This window comes from Sciurus vulgaris (assembly GCF_902686455.1).
Source record: "Sciurus vulgaris genome assembly, chromosome: 1".
Lineage (NCBI taxonomy): Eukaryota > Metazoa > Chordata > Mammalia > Rodentia > Sciuridae > Sciurus > Sciurus vulgaris.
The window spans coordinates 182,630,671-182,657,591 of NC_136461.1; the positions used below are offsets into that span (position 1 = coordinate 182,630,671).

The 26,921-nt window shown below is 32.7% G+C and overlaps 1 protein-coding gene across 1 annotated transcript in view; it reads left to right on the plus strand.

The window, feature by feature from the left end:
* Window positions 1-26,921, plus strand: part of PKHD1L1 (PKHD1 like 1) — a 144,597-nt gene that overhangs the window by 38,850 nt on the left and 78,826 nt on the right. Inside the window, exons 19-34 of the mRNA XM_079130920.1 lie at window positions 96-209; window positions 1,401-1,550; window positions 2,568-2,692; window positions 8,005-8,168; window positions 8,866-9,038; window positions 12,899-13,046; window positions 14,281-14,435; window positions 16,247-16,369; window positions 17,075-17,180; window positions 20,016-20,126; window positions 21,207-21,371; window positions 22,333-22,454; window positions 23,781-23,913; window positions 24,477-24,672; window positions 26,254-26,396; window positions 26,803-26,907. Coding sequence (XP_078987046.1) covers window positions 96-209; window positions 1,401-1,550; window positions 2,568-2,692; window positions 8,005-8,168; window positions 8,866-9,038; window positions 12,899-13,046; window positions 14,281-14,435; window positions 16,247-16,369; window positions 17,075-17,180; window positions 20,016-20,126; window positions 21,207-21,371; window positions 22,333-22,454; window positions 23,781-23,913; window positions 24,477-24,672; window positions 26,254-26,396; window positions 26,803-26,907 — 2,233 coding nt within the window. The remainder of the gene's footprint in view (window positions 1-95; window positions 210-1,400; window positions 1,551-2,567; window positions 2,693-8,004; window positions 8,169-8,865; window positions 9,039-12,898; window positions 13,047-14,280; window positions 14,436-16,246; window positions 16,370-17,074; window positions 17,181-20,015; window positions 20,127-21,206; window positions 21,372-22,332; window positions 22,455-23,780; window positions 23,914-24,476; window positions 24,673-26,253; window positions 26,397-26,802; window positions 26,908-26,921) is intronic.

A 26,921-nucleotide genomic window follows, 5' to 3' on the forward strand; every position in this document is an offset into this window, starting at 1 on the left:
TCTCTTAGAACTAATTAGTAGAATTAATAGCAGTATTACTTATGTTCTAAGACTTCATGAAAAAGAAGTTATTATAGCACATATTGTTCATTTAGTTTCAGGTAGCAGTGGAAGAAATGGTTAGCACTAAATGCCCACCACAAATTGCACATTTTGAAGAAGGATTTGTTGTAAAATACTTCAGAGACTATGAAACTGATTTTGACCTGGTATGGACTGTTTAATTAACTTTGAATCTTATCAAATAAGAATTCATATGAATATTTGGAATTTTATTATTTCCTTTTGAACTAGCTTTGATTCTTTTATTATTCAAAGTCAAATTGTAAAAACAATTTTTGTTATGTATTTATTGGTAAGATCTGTTCTAACATCTTCTCACATGATAAAATAATTCATTTCTGAAAGCTCCATTTCCACCTTCATAAATTTACTTAATGAACAGAAAGTGAGCAAAATCAGCAAATCAGATAGATATGCACTTGTTCCAAGAAAATATTTTAAGAATAAGAAACATATAGTTAATTTATAACACTCTAGACGTACTATGAATTCTTAATATATTATTACTTTGCAAGAGGAGATTTATTAGTGAGGAAAAATAGAAAACCTTTCCATTTAATTGGCAACCTGTTCAACTTAATAAACACATGTGAGTCTGAATGTGGTACTAATGGCCATGAGGACTGCACAAGTAATTTTACATTCACTCCTTTCCTATTGTATCTCCCATCACTATCCTAATACTCATTTCTTTGTTCAACCCAACCTTACCTACCTACATCTTCCAATAACAGGCCTCTTTACCTCTCTTCCTCTGCTTTTTGCACTTATTTTATCCTCCCTCTGAAGACCCCCAACTCATTTATCCATTTGAAGAATTCCTGATGACTTTGGTCTTCACTCACTTGTTACTTACTCTGAGTCAGTTTTTTTTTTTTTGATTCTTTTATATGGGTTTCATGCCTCTGTTCAGCCTTCATAGTATAATCCCTGATTCCTTTGTTCTAAACTGATGGCTCCTATATACAGGAATATTGTTTCTCATCACTTAAATTTTTTGAAGATTAAATAGAAAGCAAAGAAAAACTTGCCATATAGTAAACACTGAATACACAATCATAAAAGGAATGAATAAATATTCTTGATCAGCTCATAATATAAGAAAGATCAGCTCATAATATACAAAAGATAGGCCTTAAGAAATAATCAAATATAGGTACAAGGATTAAATGGTTATGGATCAGAAGGGGAGCTTTAGAACTTTTAGGAAGGGAGGGAACATTTCAAGTTAGAATTATTTGAGAACAGTGTTGAACCTTGAACAATTGTTTGGGGATGGTGGGAGAAAAACAAGACAATAAATCATGTTTTCATTTGAAATGTTATTGTTTTTGTAGGAACGTATTAATAGAGGGCAGAAGACAGCTGAAACTGATGCTTACTGTGGTCGTTATTCCCTGAAAAACCCAGCTGTTCTTTTTGACTCGGCAGATGTTAAACTTAACGGATTACCATATGGAGACATTTTATTATTTCCTTATAATCAGGTATGCTCAACAAAATGATATGCTAATTGAATCTGAAAAATACCTTGGTAATAAAATTTCATAAAATTTTAAGACAAGGAAAAGTGCTTGTCATATGGAATCATGTCATGATGAACAGGTGCTGTAGTTCACATTCTGGGTGCTTCATATTCTGGGTGCTTTAGTGATTCCTCTTATGGCAATTCTAAAAAAAATATATATATGTGTGTGTGTGTGTGTGTGTGTATCACCATGTATTATGTAATCTGCTTTATCTCATAATCTTAGAAGACACGATTTACACACCCTTTGAATACTAAAACAATTAAAATGTATAACATTCTCCATTTTTCTTTATCAATTAGGAAAAAACAAATGAACAGTCACTATTGGCTAATCTTGAGTGTTTAGTTGGGGAAACATGAAAGAAAATCATGAATTAAAGAGATGGCCATTTTAGTATGGTTATTTAAAAACTAGCAAACATAACTTTTTGCTTTCTCTTGTTTTAAAATTTTCGAATGTGACAAAAAGTCCAATGTTCTATGTTCTTAAAATATCTCGCATGATTAAGAAATTTTGGACCATTAAAACAAGTTTTTAATTTGCATTTTGCATTCATCTCTGTCTCTTAATATTAAAATGCATTCATGTCCTGATTAATCCACCTGAATATTTACCTCTCTTCGCATGCGGTGACTTTTAAGTTTAGTGAACAGTTTAGTTAGTAGATAGCTCGCCTGCACAGGGAGTGAACTGTTTCCATTTTTAAAGGAAATCATATCTAAGAAAACAGTAAAGAATTAATCATTAGTTGTTAGGTCATGTCAACCTCACTTCCTTGTTTATAAAATATTTCCCAATTATTCTCCTACAGCTAACTGGCTAAAATTAATCATTCCTTTCTCTGAATTCCTTTCTCTGTATAGTGCATATGGAAAAGGTTCAATAAAGATTTATTTAATTGGATTGAGTTAATTTGAATTGTTACAAAGCAAATTGAAGATAGTACTGCTGACTTCTTGCTGTATTTTTCAGTTATGTTTAGCCTACAAAGGATTCCTGGAAAATTATATTGGTCTAAAATTTCAGTACCACGACAATGGCAAGATTACTAGAAGTGCTGATATAAAATTCACATATAACTTTGCTTATGGAAACAAGTAAGTTGCACTATGAATTTGAAAACTTATTACTATAGCATATGTTTATGTGTTTTTTTTTACAAAGATAAACTCCTTTCTTGTTTTGTTTTATTTGGAGGGAGGGAAAATCATGTGCGCATGGATCTAACTTACAATTCTGTTCTCTACATGTGCTTCCTAACAGAAATAGATGTGTCGGAAAGAAATGTGTAGATTATGAAAATGAAAAGTGGCTTAATGTCATTATCATTATCATCCCATATGACCATTTGAAAAACAAAACAAAGCTGTCATGGTGGTGCATGTCTGTAAGCCCAGTGACTCGAGATTGAAAAGGAGGATTGCAAGTTCCAAGCCAGCCCCAGCAACTTTTAGCAAAACCCTGTCTCAAAATCTAAAAAAGGGCTGGGGATGTACCACAGTGCTAAAGCACCCTGATCAATCCCCAGTAGTAAAATAATACAAAACAATTTAAACTTTAGAATTTAAATCATATATTAAATTCAATTGTGTTCTCAGCTATGGAAAGATGGTAGAAAGAGATTAGCTTATCAGAATTTTGTTTATGGACTTCAGTCACTGGGGGAAAAAAGTGCTTGCTATGTGGCAGCAGAGTAAATAGAATGTTTTGATGAAAATACAAGATAAAGGGAGAAAAGATATTTTGAAGTAATGCTTGTTTTGAAAAAAATTAAACATGTAGAAATGCAAATAGGAATTATAAAGGAAGTTTCTGAATGAGCCTAGACAATGATTTCAATGACCACAATTGTCATAAACTCAAGCAGTTAGTTCTGTATAATTATGCTTTGAGTTTTTAAAAATTAATTGCTGTAGCTTAAAATTAATGTCAGTTCTGACTATATTTCTCCATGCAAATATATGCAAAAATCCATTTATAATACAAATAAAAATGAAGACACATACACTTTCTATTTCACAAAATAATTCCCATAAATTTTAGAAATGTTGAAATATAACTTACATAAACCAAATTTACTTTTTTAAAGTGACAGTTCTGTGAGTTTTAACAAACATATATACTCATGTAACTATCACTCCAAAAAAGATATAGAAAATTTCCTTTCCGCAACTTTAGAAATTTTTCTTTCACATAAAATTTATGTCACTAAAGTAACCATGATATGATTTCTGTATCTTGAAAAGATTTGTCTTTTTTTGTGATAGGTATATCAATATCTTTATTTAGTATAGATCTGTACATTTACATTTTGTATCATTCTTTAATACATGCCATTTAAGTTGCTATCTTTTTAAGGTACATGGAGAGCATTATTTTATTTTCATCCTAAGCATAAGTCTCTGATAACGCACAACTGTCATCTTTGGAACATGCATGAGGCAGAACCAGTGCCCTTTCTTAACAGTCAGATAGGCGGAGAGAAAATGGCCCAAAGTTGAAAATAGAACCAAATGCTAACTATAAACAAAATATAACTAAGACAAGAATATTTTTGAAGTCAAGATGATAAGGAGGAGAATAATCACAGGTGATGGATGGAGAAATTAATTTCTGGGAAAAGATTATGGATGAAGAAGATGCTGTCCGTTTCTACAGTTTAAAGCATCCTGCTTTCTACATGAACCCAACACTACTTTCAAAAGGCAGTGACAAACTTTTTATTTACAGTGGTAGAAATGAGTATACCCTAAAATTCACTAAAATAGATTAGACTGGAAAGAGAACCTTGTTTGTTAAAGGTTTTAAAAACTATTTTAGATGGGTTTACCATGAACTGAGAAAGGGGTGGAATAGAGATGAAGAGGATGGGGCCCTGAATGCTGCAGTGGCATTAGGTCTCTTGGCTCCTTCAGGAGGAAACAAGATGCATTCACTGGGCAGTAACAGAAATGGGACTAGATGAGTGGATAGGATCATATAGGAGCCAGTCAAAGTCATTAGGACTAGATACAGGTGCCCTTAGTTACAGCCCTGCCTGTGTCCCAGTGGAACTTAAAAAGCCTTTAAGTTTTAAAGTAGCTTTGCCAGGTTATAACTGTCCATCCTGTAGAAGTGGAATGATTTTATGTTAAGGAAAGAAGGGAGGTCATCATTTGTTTGTTTCAGTTTTCAATAAAGCATCATATTTGAGTATACATTGCTGGCATCATATCCTGAGTATATGAACTTACTGCCCTTTAGAAACTCTGATTAATATATAAACTGAAGACAATTGTGGACAAAGTTTAAATACAGTTGTCCAATTCTCTTTATCCATGAGGGAAGAAGTCATAGTTAAAATGTGGGTATCAGATCCATTTGTTAGAGAGAAAAATCTTTCATAAGGTCAGTAAGAGTTTCAAAGAATTATTCAGGAAGCACACAAATCCTAACACTAATATTCCTTAGATTCTAGAACTAAACATTAAAAAGATGATTTTTGTTTTGCCCCAGGAAAAAAATCTATACATGTCCCACAGGATGTAAAAAAGAAAATTACTTGTTATACAAAGACAGAAAGTTCACCAGACACTGATGTTGGATGGGTAGAACCAGAAGTGGCAGAACTTGTCCAAGAAGAGAGAGCCCTGCACAAGCTCCTTTCATGCTGTGGACAGTGTTTGCACAAAGATACAGGAAGCTGGTCACTGAGAAAGATGTAGGACACTCTTGAGTTGTGTTTTTTCATGAAAACTTAAAATAAGCCATCCAATCTAATTTCCTCCCCTCCACCCCTGGGACAAAAGAAGGACATCTTTTTGAACAAATATGTAAGATATTCAACTTTAGTCCCCAAATTGCATGTGATTAAACAGCCTGTGGCTCTTTTGCATGCTTTGGGCATTTTTTTATACATTTGTCCAAGAGAGGGATTGAGAGAGACAGAGAGAGAATGAATGAAAATAGTATTGAAAAGGTGTTGATCCCTCAGTACACAAATACATGCCTTTGAGTCCACTACACAGTTTAAACCACTATATAAATTGGGACCAATGTTGGCTTCTGGAATGAATGAAATGAAAGGGGATACTTTTGCGATTCTGTGGTTTAATTTTTAACTCAGGAGATGCTGCAACTGCCCTCTGGTAGTAGTCACAGAAGCAATGCCAGAGGTGGCGTAGCAGGCAAGGAATATTGGAAGTCCACAAACAGAAAGTTGTACATAACACTGCTTCATGACTAATGTGCTTCAGATCATGAGAAATCCCATGGTGGATCATTGTGAAGCTGAAGTCCTTCTTGAAGTGACTGCTGAAGACATGTTTTGCTACAATTCTCTGTATGCTCTAATTGAACAATGTAATCACAATTTTAGTTTTGATGCCCACCACTTATATTTTACCCCTCCACTGCAGTATGATTTTGGAAGATTTTATAGATCTTATTCTTTCATGTTAGGCAGGTTATCACATAAAATGTCAAATAACTAGGTATCTCCTTTTAGCCTGCAATTTTTCTTCTCTGCAATCATTTGAAAATGCACATTTGATGGAACTGATGGGTTTTCTTTGCCTTAAGTGTCACAGACCTTTAAGTGATAGTATCATGATTTTCAAAAAGTGTAGAGTTCTGCCATTAAAGATATTGTCAGTCAAAGTAAAACCTGTCTTGCTCCTTGATGGGTATTTCTAGATCTGCTTTTATGTAGGTCAGATAGTCTGTCTAAATCGAGTAAATGTATTAGTGTTAATTTTTTGCCAGCACATTATTAATGCTAAAAGTGCCATTTTTCTCAAGCATCATTCTATAACTTTTCGTAAACTGTGATGCTTCCTGTTGTAAATCAAGTTTTAAAAAAAAATTCAAAAAGTAGGCTACTTTTCTTTTTTTTTAAATGGCGTTATCTAGCCATAAAGGCACAATGTACATTCACATAAGTTTTACTATCCTTCATAGTCTTTCTCTCTTTTTTTTTTATAAAGGGTTCTGTTCAGTATATCATACTTTCTAAGTACTAATTTTTAAAACTTAAGAATTCTAAAATTAGTTGTAGAATTCTTACTTAGAGGCCATAAGCACTTGTGTTAGTTTGTCCTGAGTTGCTATGACAGAATATCTGAAAAAAAATAAGTTGAAGGAGGAAAGATTTGTTGGATTTATAATTTTAGAAGTTTCAGTCCATAGTCAATGGGCTCCATTGCTTTGGGCATGAGATGAAGCAGAACATCATGGCAGAGGTTGTGGCAGAGGAAAGTTACTTACCTGTTGGCTTCCAGAGAGGAGAGAGGGGCAGGGAGAAGGGCAGGGGATAAAATACAGTCCCCCAAAGGCAAGCCCCCTAGGACCACTCTCTTCAGGTAGGTCCCACTCCCTACATTCCCACCGCCTCTGTATAGTCCATTCAGTTATGAATCCCTCAGTGGATTAATCCATTGATGAGGTCAGAGCCCTCATGATCCAATTATTTCCTCAAAGCCCTGCCTCTGAATACTGCTGTACTAGGGACCAAACCTTCAACACATGAGCCTCTGGGGGACATTTCATATCCAAACCATAACAGTACAGTTTTTAAATTTAAAGAACATTATAACTTAATGTAGGTCTGTATATAATTTTCTAAAACTTATAGGTACGGTTTAAGTTTTGACGTACTAGAGGTAGACCTCATAAGTTTATGAACACCCCTCCACACACGTAATGAGAATAGAAGGTGCCCAAATTGAAGTTAATAAGCAAGTCAGTTAATAATTACAGTGATCTCTTATGCAAAGATTAGTGTTGAACTGTATTTAATTATTTGGACATAGTATTTACCCCTTAGTTACACACTCTCATAGCTGAATTTGCTTTGTTGTAATGTATGGAATTTCAGTGAGATTAATATGTAATAAAAAATCTTCATCTTTCTTATATACATTTAAAAGATTCTGTGAAACTGTTTATACCTCTAAATGATTTGGCACCTTTTTATAACTTAAAATAATGGACAATGATACTCCAGTGAGCTCTTCTGGAAGTACTGTCAAGTTCTAGTTTTGCTTCTTAACACTGAATTTACTATTTTATCTGACATTTTAAGTAAAATAGCTGACTTTATTCTATGTCTTGTTTTTTGTTAAAGTTCTCTATGCCAAGGTTTGCCCTTTACCTACTGTTACAGAATGTTACTTTATATTCCAGTAACTACTGCCAAGGATTACAAATGATAGAAAACCTATAGTTGTGTCTAACATTAAATCTTTTACTACCGGTGTAAGCTTCTACCTGATGTTCCTTGTTTTGCCGACTTTTCTGTGCTGATGAGTATGTTTAATGGACATCTTGGCAGAGGGGCTTTTACTTTTTAAAATTTTTATCCTCTAAAAATTTTAATGCCTTTTGCAGTGTATTTTTATTAATAATTTATACACTGATTTAATTATTTCAGCTGGACTTACACTTGCATAGATCTTCTGGACCTCATACAAACCAAATATGATGGAACAGATTTTTCTCTTCAAAAGATTAGTTTGCAAAAAGCATCAGAATCACAGTTCTTCTACGTGGATGTAGTATACATTGGACAGACATCTACAATCTCAATGTTGGATGGTATGTTCTATCATTTTATATCTACTGTTGTCTTCTAAATTTGTCATATAATAAAATCTTACTATGGATATTATTATTATATTCTGTGTGGACAGGAATATTATTCTCTAAATATTTGTGATTCTTTTACCTCAATAATATTATGATTTAGGAACTGAGGGTTTTGCTCAGTGGTAGAGAGCTTTCTTAGTATGCACAAGGCCCTGGGTTTGATCCCTAGCACCACAAAAATATACAACAAAATAAAATAAAATAAATAATATTGTGTAACTGTTTTTTAACGAATAGGGCAAGGTGATCTGTCCTTTTCTGAGAATAAATTCATTCTTAATATAAACTTTCTCATTATAGCAATATTAGCAGTATAGTCCTGGATTTTGCTTATTAATGAATTATCTTTCTCATTAAAGTAAAAATTTGTTTTATAGTCCTTATTTTGCTTATCAATAAATACACTATGGCAAATATTTTTATTTTGTTTGTTATATCTTTGAACCAGCTATAAGAGGGAGAGCCATTCCTAACACCTATTTACACTGACATTATTAGCTAAAAATGAAAAAGTTATTTTTGATAGTAGTAGCCTTATGTACCTAATCATGTTAATTGACTCATACATATGAGATATGGTAATAAAAAATAAAAATAAAACACTCCAATATATCTCCCATTCACTTTGTTTATTTACATTGCTCAGAAATGCCAAAGAGAAGACTTCCAGCATTAGCAGATAAAGGAATATTTTTTAAGCACTTTCAGGTGAATCACAGCAAAACAAATGGATCAACTGTGACAATCCAGTATTTTATTACCATGACTTCATATAATTGCAGTCATAATATACCCTTGATGGCTGTGAGCTTTGGGCAGGTAAGCCTGTAATTTTATAAGTTACTATTTTCAAATTAATGATCATTTCTTTTCATGTAGTTAATTTTTTAATTTTTGAAAATTATTGATATTTAACTGAATATCTTTTAATAAGATGGGCAATTATTTTAAAGATAAACGATTTATAAACTTTTTTTACTTGAGCAAGACCATTGAACTTTTAAGCATGAAAAACAATTTCAAGAAATATTCATGAGTAAAGAAAACAGGGTAAATATCCTTAAGAAACAAAGTTAGTCAGATTTAAGTTGAATTTTCCTGTTGACTTAAAATGAAAAGTTGTGGTCTCTTCCATGATTCCAAAATAATTTGAATAGGTTTTGAACTTCTTGAACTATTTATAAGATCAGTATTAAATACTACAAATGTAATAAGCGTTTTAAAGTTTAATTTTCTGTAAAAATACATGATAAGTTAATATTATTTCCTACAACAAATTAAATAAGCTCAAGATTAACATTTAAATAATTAACTTATAATTAGAGAGCCACAGAAAACTTTAATTTATCTACTTTATGATTAAAGGTAATGAAAAACTATCAATATTCCCCAAAATTGCCTCTACCCCATCCTGACTCAATGTTTTAGTCTCAATAACCTCAAGATAAATGTCTTGTAAATGTTTTCTAGTGTTCTACTCAGGGCTTTGTGTTCTCAAATATATATGTCAACAGTCTCCCATTTTTCAAGATTCCTTGCAAAACTGATAATTGGTGATTGTAATATCTAGAAATCAGAAATGAAAGATAAATGCAGTTATGTGCATACATATTTAATGTATAGATCCATGAATTGTTTTAAAAACTTTAACTTTGAGATAATTGCAGAGTCATATTCAGTTGTAAGAAATGATATAAAGATATTCCTATAACCTTCACCTATCCCTCCTATCACGGTAACTTCTTGTGTAATACAACACAATATGACAACTGGGAAACTGACATTGATACAATCCACTAATTAACTTTATTCGGATTTTATCAGCTGTTCATGTGCTTATTTGCATGCATGTGTGTGTGTTTGTGTGTGTGTATGTAAGTTCTGTGCAACCTAATCACAAGTGTAGATTCATCTTACCACCACCAGAACAGTGCTATTACAAGCATCTCTGTGCTACCCTTTTAGCCACCAGCAATGTATGAGTGATCCAGCTTCTACACAAATTTGTCAACATTTGCTATTATCACTATATGTGTATATATATATTTTTTAAAATTTTAGTCATTCTTATAAGTTACTTTGGTTTTAAGTTATGTTCCCCAATGGCTCATGATGAACATTTTTTTATGGGCTTATCTATTGCTTATATGTTTTAGTCAATTTTTTCACTGCTATGACTAAATGACCTGACAAGAACAACTTTAGAGAAGGAAAAGTTTATTTGAGGGTTCATGGTTTCAGAGGTCTCAGTCCATAGATAGCCAGCTCCATTCTTTGGGGCTCGAGGAAAGGCTGAATATCATGGTAGAAGAGTATGGCAGATGGAAGCAGCTCACATGGTGATCAGAAAGCAGAAAGAGAGGCTCCACTAGAAAGAAACAAAATATATACCCCAAAGGCATGCCTCCAATGACCCATCTCCTTCAGCCACACCCTATTTTCCTTCAGTTACCACTCAGTTAATCCTATCAGAGGAATAATTCACTGATTAGTTAAGGCTCTCATAACTCATTCATTTCACCTCTGAATGTTCTTGCATCGTTTCCCACATGACTTTTTGGGGGACACCTGATATCTAAACCATAACACCATATATCTTCTGTGAAATTTTGCTTATGTCTTTTGCCCATTTTCTGATTGGATTGTTTATTCATTATTGTTGAATTTTTAAAGGCCTTTTTATATTCTAAATTCAGGGCCCTTGTCAGATATGTGGTTAACAAAAATTTTGTCCCAGACCACACTTTCTCTTTTCATCTTAAAGAACTTTCATAGTGCAAAAGTTGTTAGTTTTGACAATTTTGCAATTTTAACAATTTTTTTTCTTTTATGAATGGTGCGTTTGGTTTCAAGTCCTAAACATTTTTCTTAAATTTTGTAGATTTGCATTTTACACTTAAGGTCGTGGTTCATTTTAATTTTTATATAAAATATGATTTTAGTATTTTTTCAGCTGTGGCTCTACTTGCTCTGGCACAATTTATTGAAAATATAACTTTGCTCTGCTTAATTACTTTTGTAATTTTATGAAAAAATCAGTTGACCATATTTGTGTGGTTATATTTCTGGGTTATCTATTCTGTTCCATTTTCTACATGTTAATCCTTCTGCCAATACCACACTGAACACTATAGCTATATAGTAAACCTTAACATTAAGTGTTCTCCCACTTTGTTCTTCTTTTGTAAAAGTACTTTAGCTATTCTAATTCCTGTGCCTTTTCATACAAATTTTAGAATAAGCTTGTTTATGTCTACACAAAGTCTTGCTGGAATTTTGATAATCATTGCCTTAAGCCTATAAATTGTTTTGATAAGAATTGGTGCCTTAATTATGCCGAGTCTTCCAGTCCATAAAGTATGTTTTCATTGATTTAGGCCCCTATATGCTGTCTAAAAAAGAAAAATCAGCTTATTTAAGATAGGTCTACTTTATTACTTTTACCAGAATTTTTCAATTTTCAGATCAGATTCAGAACATGTTTCATTAGATATATATGTATTTCATTTTTCTGGAAGCAATTATAAGTGGTCTTATGTTCTTAATTTTGTTTTTCACGTGCCCATCATTTATGCTTAGAAATGTAATTGGTTTTTGTGTGTTGATCTTGTATCCTGAAATTTGATGAACTCAATGAATTTTTACCAAGTAAATACACTCAGAACCACCATTCAAATCAAGATAAAGAAAGTCATTAGTTTCCTGAGAGGTTTCCTTTTATCTCCTCCTTGTCATTAGATTACAAACCCCTCACACCTAGACAACCATTTTTTTTACTTTTACCACCATGAAATACTTTTGTCTGTTTTTCAACTTTACATGAATGGACCCATAAGAATGCAATTTTTTGTATTTAGCTTCCTTTAGCCAATATTGAGAGATTCATTTGTTACATTTAGCTACAGTTCTTTGTTTTTCATTGTTGCTCATTATTTCATAGAATAAACATACCACCATTTATCTGTTCTGTTGATGGACTTTCACATTATATTCCATTTAGGGTCTTTAAGAATAAAGTTGATATAAACATTCCTGCATATGTCATCTGGCACTTATGTTTACTCACTTCTGCATCATTTTAAATTCCATAAAATTGACAGAGAACTGAGGGACTGACTGGAATTGGGAGAATACCATTTTCACTATTAAAGTTACAATCTAATAATTTCTATAGAATGTGTTGCTTCTGCAAATTGATTGGCACTCAGTATTTAAAAAGTCTTCAGTAAGGCTGGATAAATCACTGCCATATTCTTCTTTATCTTGTTGGTCAAGTCCATATATGCTATTTCTTCAAAATGGTTTTTAGTTTTCTGATAGCCAAGATTGCATCTCCTGCTTCTTTGCTGTCCATAGTCATGGGCTTTGTACGTTGAACAGAGTGTCTGCTCAATAAATATTTGTTCCTTGAATGATGGAGGGTACATTCTGAATTAATGAGGTATTACTGTGGTTCCAGCTGATTGCTGCACAAATGACTGAGTTGACTTTGGCCTCATTATTATAACTGTGTATGCACAGCCTGTATTGATTTATGTGACTCTCCTTAATGTTCTGAAAAATCCTGAATACTTGAAGCTCATTTATGCCATGTCACAAGATTGTACCATGGTGAAATAGAAATCATGTTAACCATTTGTAGGTTTAATCATTTTATCAATATTTATTTTGGAAATTAGGTAATCACAAATGAGACAGAGAATGAGTCTGTTTACAGAGGAAATAATTGGCCAGGGAAGTCAAAGATTCGTATTCAAAGAATTCAAGAAGCTTCTCCACCTATAAGTGGCAGCTTTGACATTCACGCTTATGGACATGTTCTCAAAGGTATATGAAAAATATTCAGAACATTGGTATATACACATACAAATACATAGTCAACAAAATATTAAATGTCATTTCAATTAAGAATTGCTACTTATTGCTGTTTTTACATTGAAACATGTGATCACACAGTTGTGCGTGGGTATACACATACACATGCACACTCCATATTTGGTCAATTGATAACCAATCCTAACTTTTTTGTTTAAAATTCTTCTGTTACTAGATTAGAAAAGAGTTCACCCATCCAAAACCACTGTTATTTGTAATGATTATTCTCTTTTTGGTGGGTACTGGGAATTGAACCCAGGGGCACTTAACCACTGAGCCATATCCCCAGCCCTTTTTATATTTTATTTAGAGATAGGGTCTTGCTACGTTGCTAAGGCTGGGTTTTAACTGTGATCCTCCTGCCTCAACCTCCCAAGCCTCTGGGATTATAGTAGTGTACCACCATGCCTGGCTATAATGATTCTCATTTACCATTAATATAAGAGAAAAGTCTGTAAAAATATAATACACTCTTAACAGTCATTTTTTGAAGGTAGATGACTTTCATAAATCATACCTTTCTATAACACAAACTTTTTTAAAAAGAATTATGACTAGAGTAGCCAGAAATAATAATGATAACATTAAAATATTATAAAAATTGGGAATTGTAATATTATTTTTAAAGATGACTTTAATTGAATTATCCAGACCTGTGCTGTCCAACATGACAACCATGAGCTACATGTGGCTACTGAGCACTTATAATGATACAAGTGCTGCAAAGTGAAATAAATAACATTGATAACATTTTAAGTATATATTTCTTTATGTAATATTTATTATCAAAATAATTTTAATTGTTTATTCTTGTTTCTTAATTAGTACTAGAAAAATTTAAAATTATATTTGTGATTCATAATGATATTTTCATATTTTCTTGATCACATCACCAGATGTACCATGTTCGTGACTTAAAGGTTATCTATAAAGGGAATTGATATTAAAAATAAAAGTATTTGAGATGAGGCCACAGTTGGAGGTACATTGTTTATATAATTTTTGCTTCTCATAAATATATACATTCACAGCATAAGTCAGGTAGATATTTCATCTTCATTTTTAATGGAGGAGAGTGTGTGGTTTACAAGTGGTAATACGCAGTACACATTACTTGTATTTTAATGGTGAAATATGGTTCATAAATTCTTGACTCCTGCTCTTTACCCCCCCTCTGTGAGTGCAGGCATCCCGGCTGCTGTGTCAGCTGTAGATTTGCAGTTTGCTCTTCAGAGCCTGGAAGAAGCAGGGCAAGTCTCGGTCACACGAGAGGGCACTTGTGCTGGATACTCATGGAGCATCAAATGGAGAAGCACATGTGGAAGGCAGAATCTTCTCCAGGTGACCCTCATTTGGCTTGGCTTGTTTTCTTCTATGTGTTGTTTGCTTAGTTGGACACTGCCTTATTCTAAAAAGAGTTGGAGATTTTTATTTGTGTATATGTTAAAAATTTAAACTATAGACTAAAAAAATTTTAAAGGCATTTGACCAGAAGATTGTTTTACATTAGGTTGACCAGGTATACTCTTTCATGGAGCATAACTTTTGGTACTTTATTCTCTGTCCCATATGGGAAAAGTTCAGGAATATGTGAAATTAAAGACCCTTGTTAGGGGCAGAAGTAATGCCTAAAGGGCCAGTCTCAGAACAAAATCTAGGTGTATTTTAAGGGATGGGGGTGGAGGTCAAGGAGAATCAGCTTCATTGTTAATAATTCAACACTAGAGCTGCAACCTGGGTCCTTGGTACTTTTGTGGTTTGAAATGTGACCTTTTTAAGTTCAGGAGGAAGTCACACCTTAAACTCTCATCTAGTTGTCTTTGCTTAGAGTGTTGAAAGGGCTGGAGGAGAAGATTTAGGTCTAGAGCACATGAAGGAAAGGAGTCTAGAAGTGACTAGGGCTCATAGTGTCCACCACTAAAAAGATGATGTTTTTTAGTGATGATGAGAGTGATAGGAAATAGTCTCTCCCATGCACTGTGGTGAGACTATAAATTAGTACAACTTTGGGGGAAGATAATGTAAGAGTATTGAGTATAGTTACTTAATTGTTCAGTGTATCATTTATATAACTCCATCCTACTGAAATAATAATGCAACTGTGAAATGATACAGGCACAAAGAGAGTCACTGAAGCACTATTTATTACAGTAAAAACCTAGAAACCTAAGTGTCATCAATGGGAGAATGGTTAGTTGAATGACATACTTCACATGAATACTATGTGATCACATATAGACCCACATATTTTTACCTGGAGAGATGCCCATGTCGTAAGGTGGCAGAACTCTACTTATGAAACCATTTTCTTTTTTTTTTTTTTTTTTTTGCTGTCGGAGTGGGAGATAGGGAAATAGGAGACAAAAAAAGTATGTAAATACGTCTATATGACTGTGCAAAAGAGTAGCAATTGTAAAGATGTAGAAGTTATTTTAAGAGAACACATGTCCTGGAGCTAGAATTAGAAAATTCTGTAACTGCCAGATCTCTAGTGATTGGTCTCCCTCTTGTCATCTCTGCTAGTGCCAGTGCACCCACACTCTCCTTCTTTTCCTACCAGTCTTCTCTGCTTATTCATCATTTCTGTACCTCATCACTTTGTCTCACGCATAGCTCAGAACTTTGCTAGCCCTTGTATGAATTAGAAAGCTGCCATATTGGCACAGAGATTTTGGAATGACCAAATTGTACATAATGACTTGATTTGGGTTCACTTTTACCATTGGAAGAAAACCTAAGTCTAAGAGTAGATGAAAAACCCAGTGTGGTCAGAGGTGAAATATGCAAAAGGGGAAAGTTGACTCTCAGCTGGAAAGAGCATTCAATTTTTCACTTATTCAACAATATCAAAGTGATTATATTTAGAAAAAGTGTAGAACATTTTTTTAAATCCTAATTTAGTTCATTGATTTTCTTTACACTTATTAATTCTAAAAATTCAAGGGAACTTTTAGTCATTTAATTCGTGTTTGAATTAATACAGCCTATGACAATACCCTTTTCTGAAGAGGTTCCTTTGAAAAAAAAGTGACAAAAGTGACAAAAAAATTATTTTTTACATTGTTTGGTTTTTGGTCTTTAAATTATAAAGAAAAACTTGTGTGGTCATATTTACTACAGTCATTCTAGTAAAATCATTTCTGTAAAAATAGGTTAATGATTCCAACATCACTGGAGAAAAGGCTAATGTGACAGTTGCAAAGGTAAAGGAAGGTGGCTTACTCAGACGACGCATCCTAGGAGACCTCCTTCGCACGCCCAGTCAAAAGCCACAGGTATTTTTGAAATTTTTCCCATGACATTTGGCATAATTTTAAATATATAACTAATTTTTAATATGTTAATGTGGTAAAATAGGAGGATTGACTTCTCTATCTTCACGTTAATATTCGTGTTGACAGCTGATCAACTCAATAAAATTATCTTACGACTTTTGGGGAAATTATCCTCCTTAATGATAAAATAGTGTTTTGTTTTTAAATATACTACTGCCATAATTAGAGAATATATTCTTTCATTTAATCTTTACAGTAGTTTTATGAAGCCATTACTAATACTGCCATTTTAATGAGGATGAAATTAAAAGTGTAAAAAAGTTAGGTGATTTTCCCAAGAGCAACCTGTTTTTCTTCCTAGTGCTAATTAACTCCTGGTATCATATGCATTCACTTTTTGTTTTTCATTTATAGTTTTAGGCAACTCTCTATTCTAACCCTACAAGAATATAAGTTGGGTGACAACAGGGATGTCACCTATTTTGCTTAGTATTTCCTATATTACTAACATTTACAATGGTGCCAGATACATAGAGGGAACATTAGCTCAATGAATGAAAGAATGAAATTTCAAAATAGAAAATACACAGACTAATTTTTATAGACAAGAAAACAAAATTCCATTTGCTCCAAATTCTGTGCATAGTCTAGTGATCCAAGCTGCGTCTTTACCCTTGTTTACTAGCTCTATTTCTGTACTTGAAGGTTGAAGTCTATGTCAACGGAATTCCATCTAAATGTTCAGGTGACTGTGGGTTTACATGGGATCCCATGAGTACTCCCCTAATCTTGGCCACAAGCCCTTCTCAAGGTAACCTGTTTTTTAGCAGAGTATATGGGGTGGGGGGAAATAACTAGCAAAATGTAAACTAATAATGATTTTTTAAATATATTTATACTGGTGTCACCAACCAAGGCAAATAGAACATCCTGCCTAGTTAAAAAAAAGAAAAAAAGAAAAAAAAAAATAACTACCAGATAAGAAAGCTGTGTAAAGAGCACTAATTGTTTAGTTTATTTTTTCAAAATGCTGCCTGAAACTGAAGCATAGCCTTTGAAGTACGGGAGGCACTAATTCTCCCTTCTCCAGTTTGATCAATTTAGAATTAATTTCTACATTTCACTTTGACATTGAGACATTTTTTGTTCAATTCATCTAGCTAGGGTGTTAATTGGATCCTTTCAGTATTTGAGAACACTTCTAGAAGAGTTAGTATGAAAAGGCTAGTAACAAGACAGCTACTGTTCAATAGCTTGGTACTAGATTTGAGAATAAGAGAGGAAAATTGTTGCCAAGAGTTCAATCTGGTCCATGGGATGCATTATAACATTTCTTCATAGCACGTTATTGCTTCAAAAATTGTGATTATACTCTGCATCTGGACTCCTGAAGATTGACATAAATAACAGAAATGAAGATTGTTAAGTGGTGGCTTTTTCAATCAGAAGGATAAGCTCAGATACTATACTTGTTTATGTAGTCTTGGTGGCTAGTTGGAAACTTTACCTAATTCTGTATTGGGCCCTCCCCAAAGCATTGATATTTAAAAATTAGTGTATTTTTAAGTTGAGAAAATATATTCTTTAGACTTTTTATAGTAATAATGTTGACTTTGGGATAATTTGTGTCACATATTGTCAAGAGGTTCAAGAATAAGAACTTTATGAGGAGTTGATCATAATCTTTTGGTATCTTTATTTTTTTTAACCTATCCTTGCATTTTAAATGAACTGCCATATTTATATGTACTTCCTAATAATTATTCCTTATTCAAAATAATTAACCAAATTGCCTTTTGTTATCTTATGATTAATTTTAAATAATGAAAAGTATAAAGAATGCTATCAAAATATTTTCACTGAAAACTAATAGCTGCTCACATTTTGTCTTATTTGGTACCAATCATCAGTCTAAGAAAGAAAGTATTATCAAAATAGCTAAAATCTGCTTAGCACCATTCTAGTCCTAGTTTCTCACCCAACTCCTCAGAGGCAATCACAATAATTAATTTTGTGTGTATTCTCCCAGGCCATCTTTATTTAATTCCCTTTGTACATAACACACACAGATATAGTAATTTTGCCATTTTGTAAAGTTTATGAATGACATAGTGCAATGTAAATATCACTTTGCATCTTATTTTTGTCACTCATGACTCATTTTGGAATATATTTTATATGGTCGTATGTATATCTAACATCACTTTAAGTACTTCATAAATACAACAATTTATTTGTTTCTCTGCTACCATATTTTGGTTTTACCAATAGAACTATATTGAGATTCCTATACAAACCTCATATTGTACATACGCTAGACCTTTATAGGAATGTCCAGACATTCACTTGCTGGATAATAATTGGTTATTTACAGAGTCAGTTTACTAGATGACCAAATTGCTCTCCAAAGTGACTGTACTGCCAGCAGGCATGAAAGCACCAGATCCCCTATGTTCTTGCCAAAATTTTGGCCAATCTGCTGGATGAAAAAAGTTATCATTATTTTAATTTGTCTGTTCCCTGATTAGCAATATACATGAGCATCTTCTTCTATGTTTCTTGGATATTCAGGTTGTTTTTTCTTCTGCAAATTGTTTATATTCTTTATTTTTTATTGGATTTTTTAATTGACTTGTAGCTGTTTATTTTATGTTACATTTACCAATCCTTTGCACATGTATTCTAACATTTTATCATTTGTCTTTTAGTGTAGTATCTTGTTCATGGAAACATTTAAATCATTGATCTCTTCTAATTTGGATATCTTTGCTTGTATGGTTAACCATTGCTTTTTGTATCTTATTTAAGAGATTCATCTCTACTTTAAGGCATTTGATTAAATATACTACTAAATTTTTTTAGTTTTATTTTTTTCATTTTTCACTATTTAAATTCATGTGAAATCTATATTATGTGTAGTGATATATAAATAGGTGATTATATATTATTTTCCAATAAAATCTGGATACTTTTAAGAGTGGATGGAAAACAATAAGTTTAAGATGCTGGGGCAGGGCTGGGGTTGTGGGTCAGTGGTGGAGCACTTCTTTGGCAGGTGTGAGGCACTGAGTTTGATTCTTGGCACGGCATATAAGCAAATGAATAAAATAAAGGTCCATCAACTAAAAATATATATTAAAAAGTAATTTAATAAAAAACGATGCTGGGGCAGCAGTAAGTGAGGACTATACCAAGCACTTTAGGGTGTATATCACTATAGACTGGAATCTTATTTTCTTTTTAAATGGGAAGTATTCATAACACTTATTATAATGTTTGCTTCCTCATGAACTGTGACAGCAAGCCTGTCATGTACTAAGTTACTCTACAGAGCTGTGTACTTAATTTATTTCTCATTCCATATTTTCAGTCAGGTGTTGCATTATTCATGCAGCAAGAAGGTGTGGCTCTCTTTCCACTCTTTGCCAACACATAGAGTGAAAATATGAAGCAATATAGAGTAATTCAATGGAAACATACCATTGCCAAATAAATGTGTCCTTTTTCCCCCCTGCTTACTTATAGGCGTATTGGTTATGTCTTTTACAAGTCTTTATTTTTTTCCCTTGGAGAAATAGCTGATTTCATCACAAGAGATTCTAATTTTTGTCATTTTAATGTTATTATTTAAACTTTCCCCTTTCAGGATCGTATGAAGATAGCACAATTCTAACTATAGCAGGCTCTGGATTTTCTCCCAGCTCAGCTGTATCAGTCTTGGTTGGACCAACTAGATGCTCTCTTCTTTCTGTGATTGGTAGGTTCTTTTAAAAATTATGAAGTCTAATTGTTCTTCTCTGAGAGAAAGTAGAATCAAAAGCAGTTTTATAAATACGATTATTTTGTAGTGTATCCTATGGAATCATGAGATTGGCAACCTGTTCTGGATAATGCCTTATCTTTTTATCTTTGATTATGACCACAGACAGATTATTTCATTGATATACAATGCCTTTCCCTGGTAACAGTTGATTTTTGCTTTCTTTGTCTCTTTTCTTCACAAAGTGGAGATCATATAAGATCCTTCTAAGATTATTGTATGTAGGGGCACAAAAATGTTAGAAGTTCTGCAGCATCCCATGGTCTTCTCTACCCATATTTTGAAAATGTTGCATTATTCATGCAGCAAGAAGTTGTGGCCACCTTCCCTGACTTCTACTCCAATAGACCTCTCTGTAGTGATGCAGAATTTATAGGTCATTCATACCATCTACCTCTTAAAATTGGGAAGTCCATAGTTATTTCTCCAAAAAGTTATCTTTCAGGATTCTATTTTCCGTAACTCTAATAGATTGGAATCATTTCTCTTGTCTTTAATTTAAATCTTCTATGAGCTTTTGAGGTCAAATACTCAATATTGTATCTATATTACCAGTTCACATACACTATTCTAAATAAAGTGAAAAACGTTTTCACTTAGTTTTATTTATCTCTTTTATTGGTAGAACCTATGTTTTACTCAATTTTGGACATAAACAGTATGCTGTAAGAACTTTAGAATCATTAATATAAATGAGATTACAAATTAGAATTTTTAAAATTATGACAGTAATTTTGTTTGACTACAGTAGCATCAAGGGAAGATTGTTTTCTTTGCTTTCATTACTGATTAACGTAAACATTTTCTAGGAGTGTCTGATTTAAGGCATCAGATAGTTCGCAAAGATTTTTCCCCTCCATGTTTCCCCTTGGATAATTAATATATCTATAGAATTCTTTATATACATTTCTTAGGATTTAAACATGAAGGCTAATGTTAATATTTGCAAATAAAAATTTTCAGTTATTTTGTCAAAAATATTTTTATCATTTTTTTTCTTCTTTTTTTAATCACAAGAAAATGAGATCAAGTGCCAGATTCTGAATGGAAGTGCTGGACAATTACCAGTTGCTGTGTCCATAGCCAATGTTGGACTAGCACAGAATGTAGAGGATGAGGGATTCCACTTCATTTATCAGAGTCGGATCTCACGTATCTGGCCTGATTCTGGAAGCCTGGCAGGTAATAGTTAATAGTTCTCAACACAGAAAATCTCATACATTCTTACATTTTGTTGTGCTATTTTTAGTACAGAGAAAAGGGAGAGTAACCCAGAGCTCCCTCATACAGAACAAAGGAGAGTCTCCTTTAGAAGGCACAGTGATTAAATGGCTGACTAATTCTTTTGTTTCTTATGAAGCACAAGTCAGGGTGACTGCTTATACTTACATCTTAGGTTATTGAATTAATATCATCAATTATTACATGTTTCTATAACAAGCTCATTAATTATGTCAGGATAAGATTTATTAGTTATTATTCTGCTTACCAGCTGCTCCATTTGTAACCATAGTCTCAATGGAGCTACTTGACCCAGAAAAAGTTCTGGGAACACATGGGGCAAAGGAAGGCTGTCAAAGAAGGTGGAGAGAAAATAACACATTTTTCTTGTCCTGCTTCATTTCCTCTGTATTTTGTTTGTTTGTTTTTACCATGCTTAGTTTCAGGTTTTGTAGTTTGGTTTTGATCTTTTTGGTGTTTTAAAGATATTTTATTTTTATTTTAATGGATTTTTTTTTCCTGGATTTTCTTTTACTTAGAGATATTAAAATTTAGGATTTGGTGAGAGGCTTCATTTTCCACCCATGGAATGATTAAGTAAATAGAAACAGCAGACTCTCTTTAGGACGAAGAAGGCACTATGGGAAATGTCAGTTCCTGCTAACAATGCCCCAAAGCATATGTGGGTTGTAAATCTGTACTACTTGCTAAATCCCGCAGCCCCATTCCTTTATGATTCCAGGCTTCAAAGCTCAGACTCAGGTGTGTGGTGGTGAACAAATAAGACTTTATTATGATTCTTGATTTATTTGTCTGTCCAACTCTTAAATAACTGGACAATATTCTGATGATGAGATAGATGGTGCCAAAATTTCTTTTTGTTTTAGTTAATCTGTTTTTTGCTTTTGTTTTTCTTATAAAGGTGGTACTCTACTGACTCTATCTGGATTTGGCTTTAGTGAAAATTCAAAGGTTTTAATTGAAAATGAAACCTGCAGTGTGATTGAAGGGGATTTGAATAAGATAACTTGCAGAACACCAAAAGTAAGGCCTCTGATTTCAGTTATTTTCCCCTTAAGTCTAAATCTTATGAATTAGGCATCTTCTTGGCAGAGGGTTAAACAAATGAGCTTTTTTCTAAAAATTGTACTGTTTTCACTTTGTTCTTTAAGAATTTTCTTCAACATCTTTCTGATAAGATCTTAAGACAAAATACCATCTCAACATTCTAGATACTTAAAAATCATGGAAAAGGACACACAAATCAATATTAATTAAACTATGTGTTCCACTGGAAATAATAATAGTAGATACAAAGTAGAGATAAAATATAGTGGAAAGGGAGTGTCAGATAAATTGTCATAGGAAAGTTAACATCCTGTCAGTATTTGAAGATACATAGAAGATTACTAGGTTAAACCAAAAGATAAAAAAAAAAAAAAAATTAGTATTTACTAATATTCTAAAAAATTCAGGAAAACAAATGTAGACATTTTTAATTTTTAAAAAGGAATATATTTTTAAATGTGTAAGTTTGTTGACATAAAATATGAAATTCTTCATGGAATATTAAATGTTAGGTCAATAATTATTCTTTATTTTAAAAACAAATCTTTATATTTAAATAAAGTCTCTGGTTTGCCAGTTATTTTCAAAAGGATAATGAATTTAGTCTTGGACACAAAAAATGTGACAGAGCAAATGGGGTCATCATATAGTTGTGATTGTAGAAAATAAATGAGTATATGTTGGACAGAATGATGGATTTATCATATCCCTCAGATTCTCATCTCACAATTGTTTCAGTTATGGCGTTCAGCTACATGCTAAGTATGCATTAAATGAACACCAGATGATGGGAAAATGTTTTTCCTAATTGGGAATTTCACAGATGCTATAACATTGAAAGCAATATTTTTTTAAGAGGTCCAAGTGTTTAGTCTTGATTCTGGAACTAGACTAGCAGAAGATATAATAATGTGATTTGCAAATGAAATAGAATAATTGCATTTGAGTCTATTCCAGGAGCAAAAAGGCACAACTTTTATTTAGTATCCTAACCTTAATCAAACAGAGAAGCACTTGTTCAGAGCATTTCAACTTCACTGTGGAACCCTCAAAATCCAATAATACAGATTCATTTAAGTTGATCATAAAACCACTATATTATATACTTTTATCTTGAGAATCAAACATATAATCTATATTTGATGCCACAGTTTTTTAAATATCTGAAAACTGACTCATGACTTAAACACAATTGCAGAAGTTTTTTACATTAATTCTATTTCTTTCTTTTCAGACAATGAATTTCCAACTCAATGAACATTTAATATTTTTTTATTGTTTTATTTTTTCCTTTTATTTTAGAGAATTGAGGGTACAGTTGATATATCAGTTATTACCAATGGATTTCAAGCCACAGCAAAGGATGTTTTTAGTTATAATTGCTTACAGACTCCAGTTATAACTGATTTTAGTCCCAAAGTACGAACAATTCTAGGTAAGAAATATTTTAATAAGACCAGTCCTTTAACATATATAAAGAAACCGGAAATTCTTTCAAAGCACAGTATCTCTTATAGTTTTGTTTCTTAAAGTGAAGCAAGTCACAAGTTTGCTTTCTTCTTTCTTTTTAATATCAATTAATCTATTTATAATTTTTCTTTTAACATTTGCAACATAAAGAAAATTATTATTTGTTTTAAAAAGTACTTCATTGGGCTGGAGATATAGCTCAGTTGGTAGAGTGCTTGCCTCACAAGCCCAAGGCCTGAGTTCAATTCCCAGCACTGCAAAAAAAAAAAAAAAAGAACTTTGTTATCCTTTTTGCCTTGCAAAAGAGTTAAACCTGAATTTAATCTCCACATGGCAGCCATCTACTCTTTTGTTGTTTTTCCATTTACCTCTTATAGAGTTAGGATTTCTTAAATGTAATGAAAGAGGATTTCCTAAATTTAATGAAAGAAAAGAGAATTGAGTCGGCTTATTTAATATGCAAGTTCCACACTGGATAATATGTCGAAACCTTCTTCATAAGTTTTTTTTTTTCTTCTAAAATAATAGGAGATGTTAATTTAACAATTAAGGGTTATAACTTTGGAAATGAACTCACACAAAACATTGTGGTGTATGTCGGAGGAAAACCCTGCCAGGTTCTTCACTGGAACTTCACAGATATTAGATGCCTTTTGCCCACATTGTCCCCTGGAAAGCATAATATCCATGTAGAAGTCAGAAACTGGGGCTTTGCATCAACAAGGTATGATAATGAATATAAACTTGGTAAAGTGTGAAACACACGGGGCTAGTAGAATTGGGACAAGAAAATAAGTAATCATTAATCTTTAATATATTAATTGCTTTGTCTTTATGAATCTTTTGCCAAAGAGTCTCAGAAAATCTCAGCCAATACCATTCAGATCAGTTTGTAAAATTCTCTGTGCAACGAAGTTAGTGTATGTGTCATATGATTATCATTCATTTAAGAAAGGAAATACTTGTCAAGCAGTTTCTAGGGAACAGGCTTGATGCTGGACTTAATAGTAGAGAACAAGAGGGTCATTAATGAGCACCCACATTAATGCTGCTCATGGTTTTGTTGGAGAAAAAATTTTGAACAGAGAATTAGATCAATAACTTAATCATAAATGTGAAAAATACTATGAATAAGAGGTGCCAGGTGTTACTAGAATAGATAATAAATGGAGCTAACTTATTCTGAGGAACAAGTAATGGTTCTCTTTAAAGGTAACAATTAAGCCAGGAACTGGGTAGGTGCTGGCAATCTGAAGGACATGATGAAGAGACTTTCTTCAATTCTTTTTTCCATAGGGATTTAGTATTTCTTCCCTGGAACTGTTTACTTGTAGCAATTTTGGTTCTTGTGTGAGGAAGTTACTAATTTGGAATATTTAGAAGAAGGGGAAACTGAATTTAGGGATTAAAAAGAAGGCAAATAAAGCTGATGTCAGAATGTTATGACAGATGATGACAGCAGAATCTTTCAGGAGATGAAGATGAACAACAGTAACCATAATCTCAAGGCTACATTCCCTTTCAATCTGATTTGATTTACTCTTATCTCACAGGGAATAGCTCAACTGAAGCTATTTTAGAAGGGCTCCTGGCTTGTGCTTTGACTGGATGACACAATGTGCAGGATTGACACTATACAAATTGGGTATTTAGGTGGTATTTGAAGAAATACTAATTCAGTTAGGCTGAAGAAGTTAAATAAAAGTTAATACAAAGATTCATTGAATTTTTCTGCCTGTATAGTTATGTGATACTTGGAATGTGGAATTCAACTCTATATCAGATCTTTGATGGGTTTCTAGCAGACACATTCTAAGTATAGCAGAGCAAAATAAATTAAAACCTCTCACTGACTAGAGGGAAGGGAAATACCGACAAGTTTCCAACAAACATGGAATGATTAATTTAAATTAATTACACAAAAATTTATTACTCATAGAAGATATATGACATTTATTTTCTTCTTTTTTATATGTAGAACTGCCTTTATATTTTATTCTAATGCAAATATATTTTAAAGGCTTTGCCGTATTTCTTGTGATCTCAGTCCTCATAATCAGATTTTCCATAATAGTTTAAAAATTTCTATTGTGCTGTTAGATATTTAAAAATCTAATTTAAAATTACTAACATAGCATCCAAACAAATTGAGGTTAAGATAAGTCAGATTATCTAGCCTTAAAAAATGATGTGCAACAGTTACATATAGACTCAGCTATTTCCTCTTCGTAAAGTAGTCATATCTTTGTAAGAGTTTCACAATATGGACCCATAAGAAGGAAATCTATTCTTCTTTCCTTTTCAGAAATAAATTAAATGCTTCAATTCAGTATATTTTGGAAGTGACCAACATGTTTCCACAGAGAGGTTCCTTGTATGGTGGGACTGAAATCACAGTACTGGGTTTTGGGTTCAGCACAATACCAATGGAGAATACTGTCCTCTTAGGTAAGAGTTATATCCCCACCAGAGGACTGTTGCCATTTTTCTTAGCTTAAAGGATGAACTACAGGTGCTGAGTTATTGCACAAACTGTCTATCATGGAAACATTACTTTTCTATTAATGTAAAGAATGTTAATTATATTTGGTTAAGGGGATAAAGAAAATCTGAATAACTGCTTTCAAACTTTAAATTTTCAGTCAACTAATGTTGTTAATTTCATGTGTATAGATCATTTAAAGGAGGAGGGGTCAGTTTGGAAAATAATCAGTACTCAAACATGATTACCATCAGAAACAATATCCTACCATATAACAACTTTTGACAAGGCCTTGACAGTTTACTAATTACTCTTCATCTCTTCACAAGAAATATTTGAGAAAAAAATCTTTAACATCTTTTTTCTTTTTAGGTTCCTTTCCATGCAATGTTACATCATCATCAGAAAATGTCATAAAATGTATTCTTCATTCAACAGGAAGTATATTCAGAATTACCAACAATGGGGAAGATTTAGGTACCAACCAATAT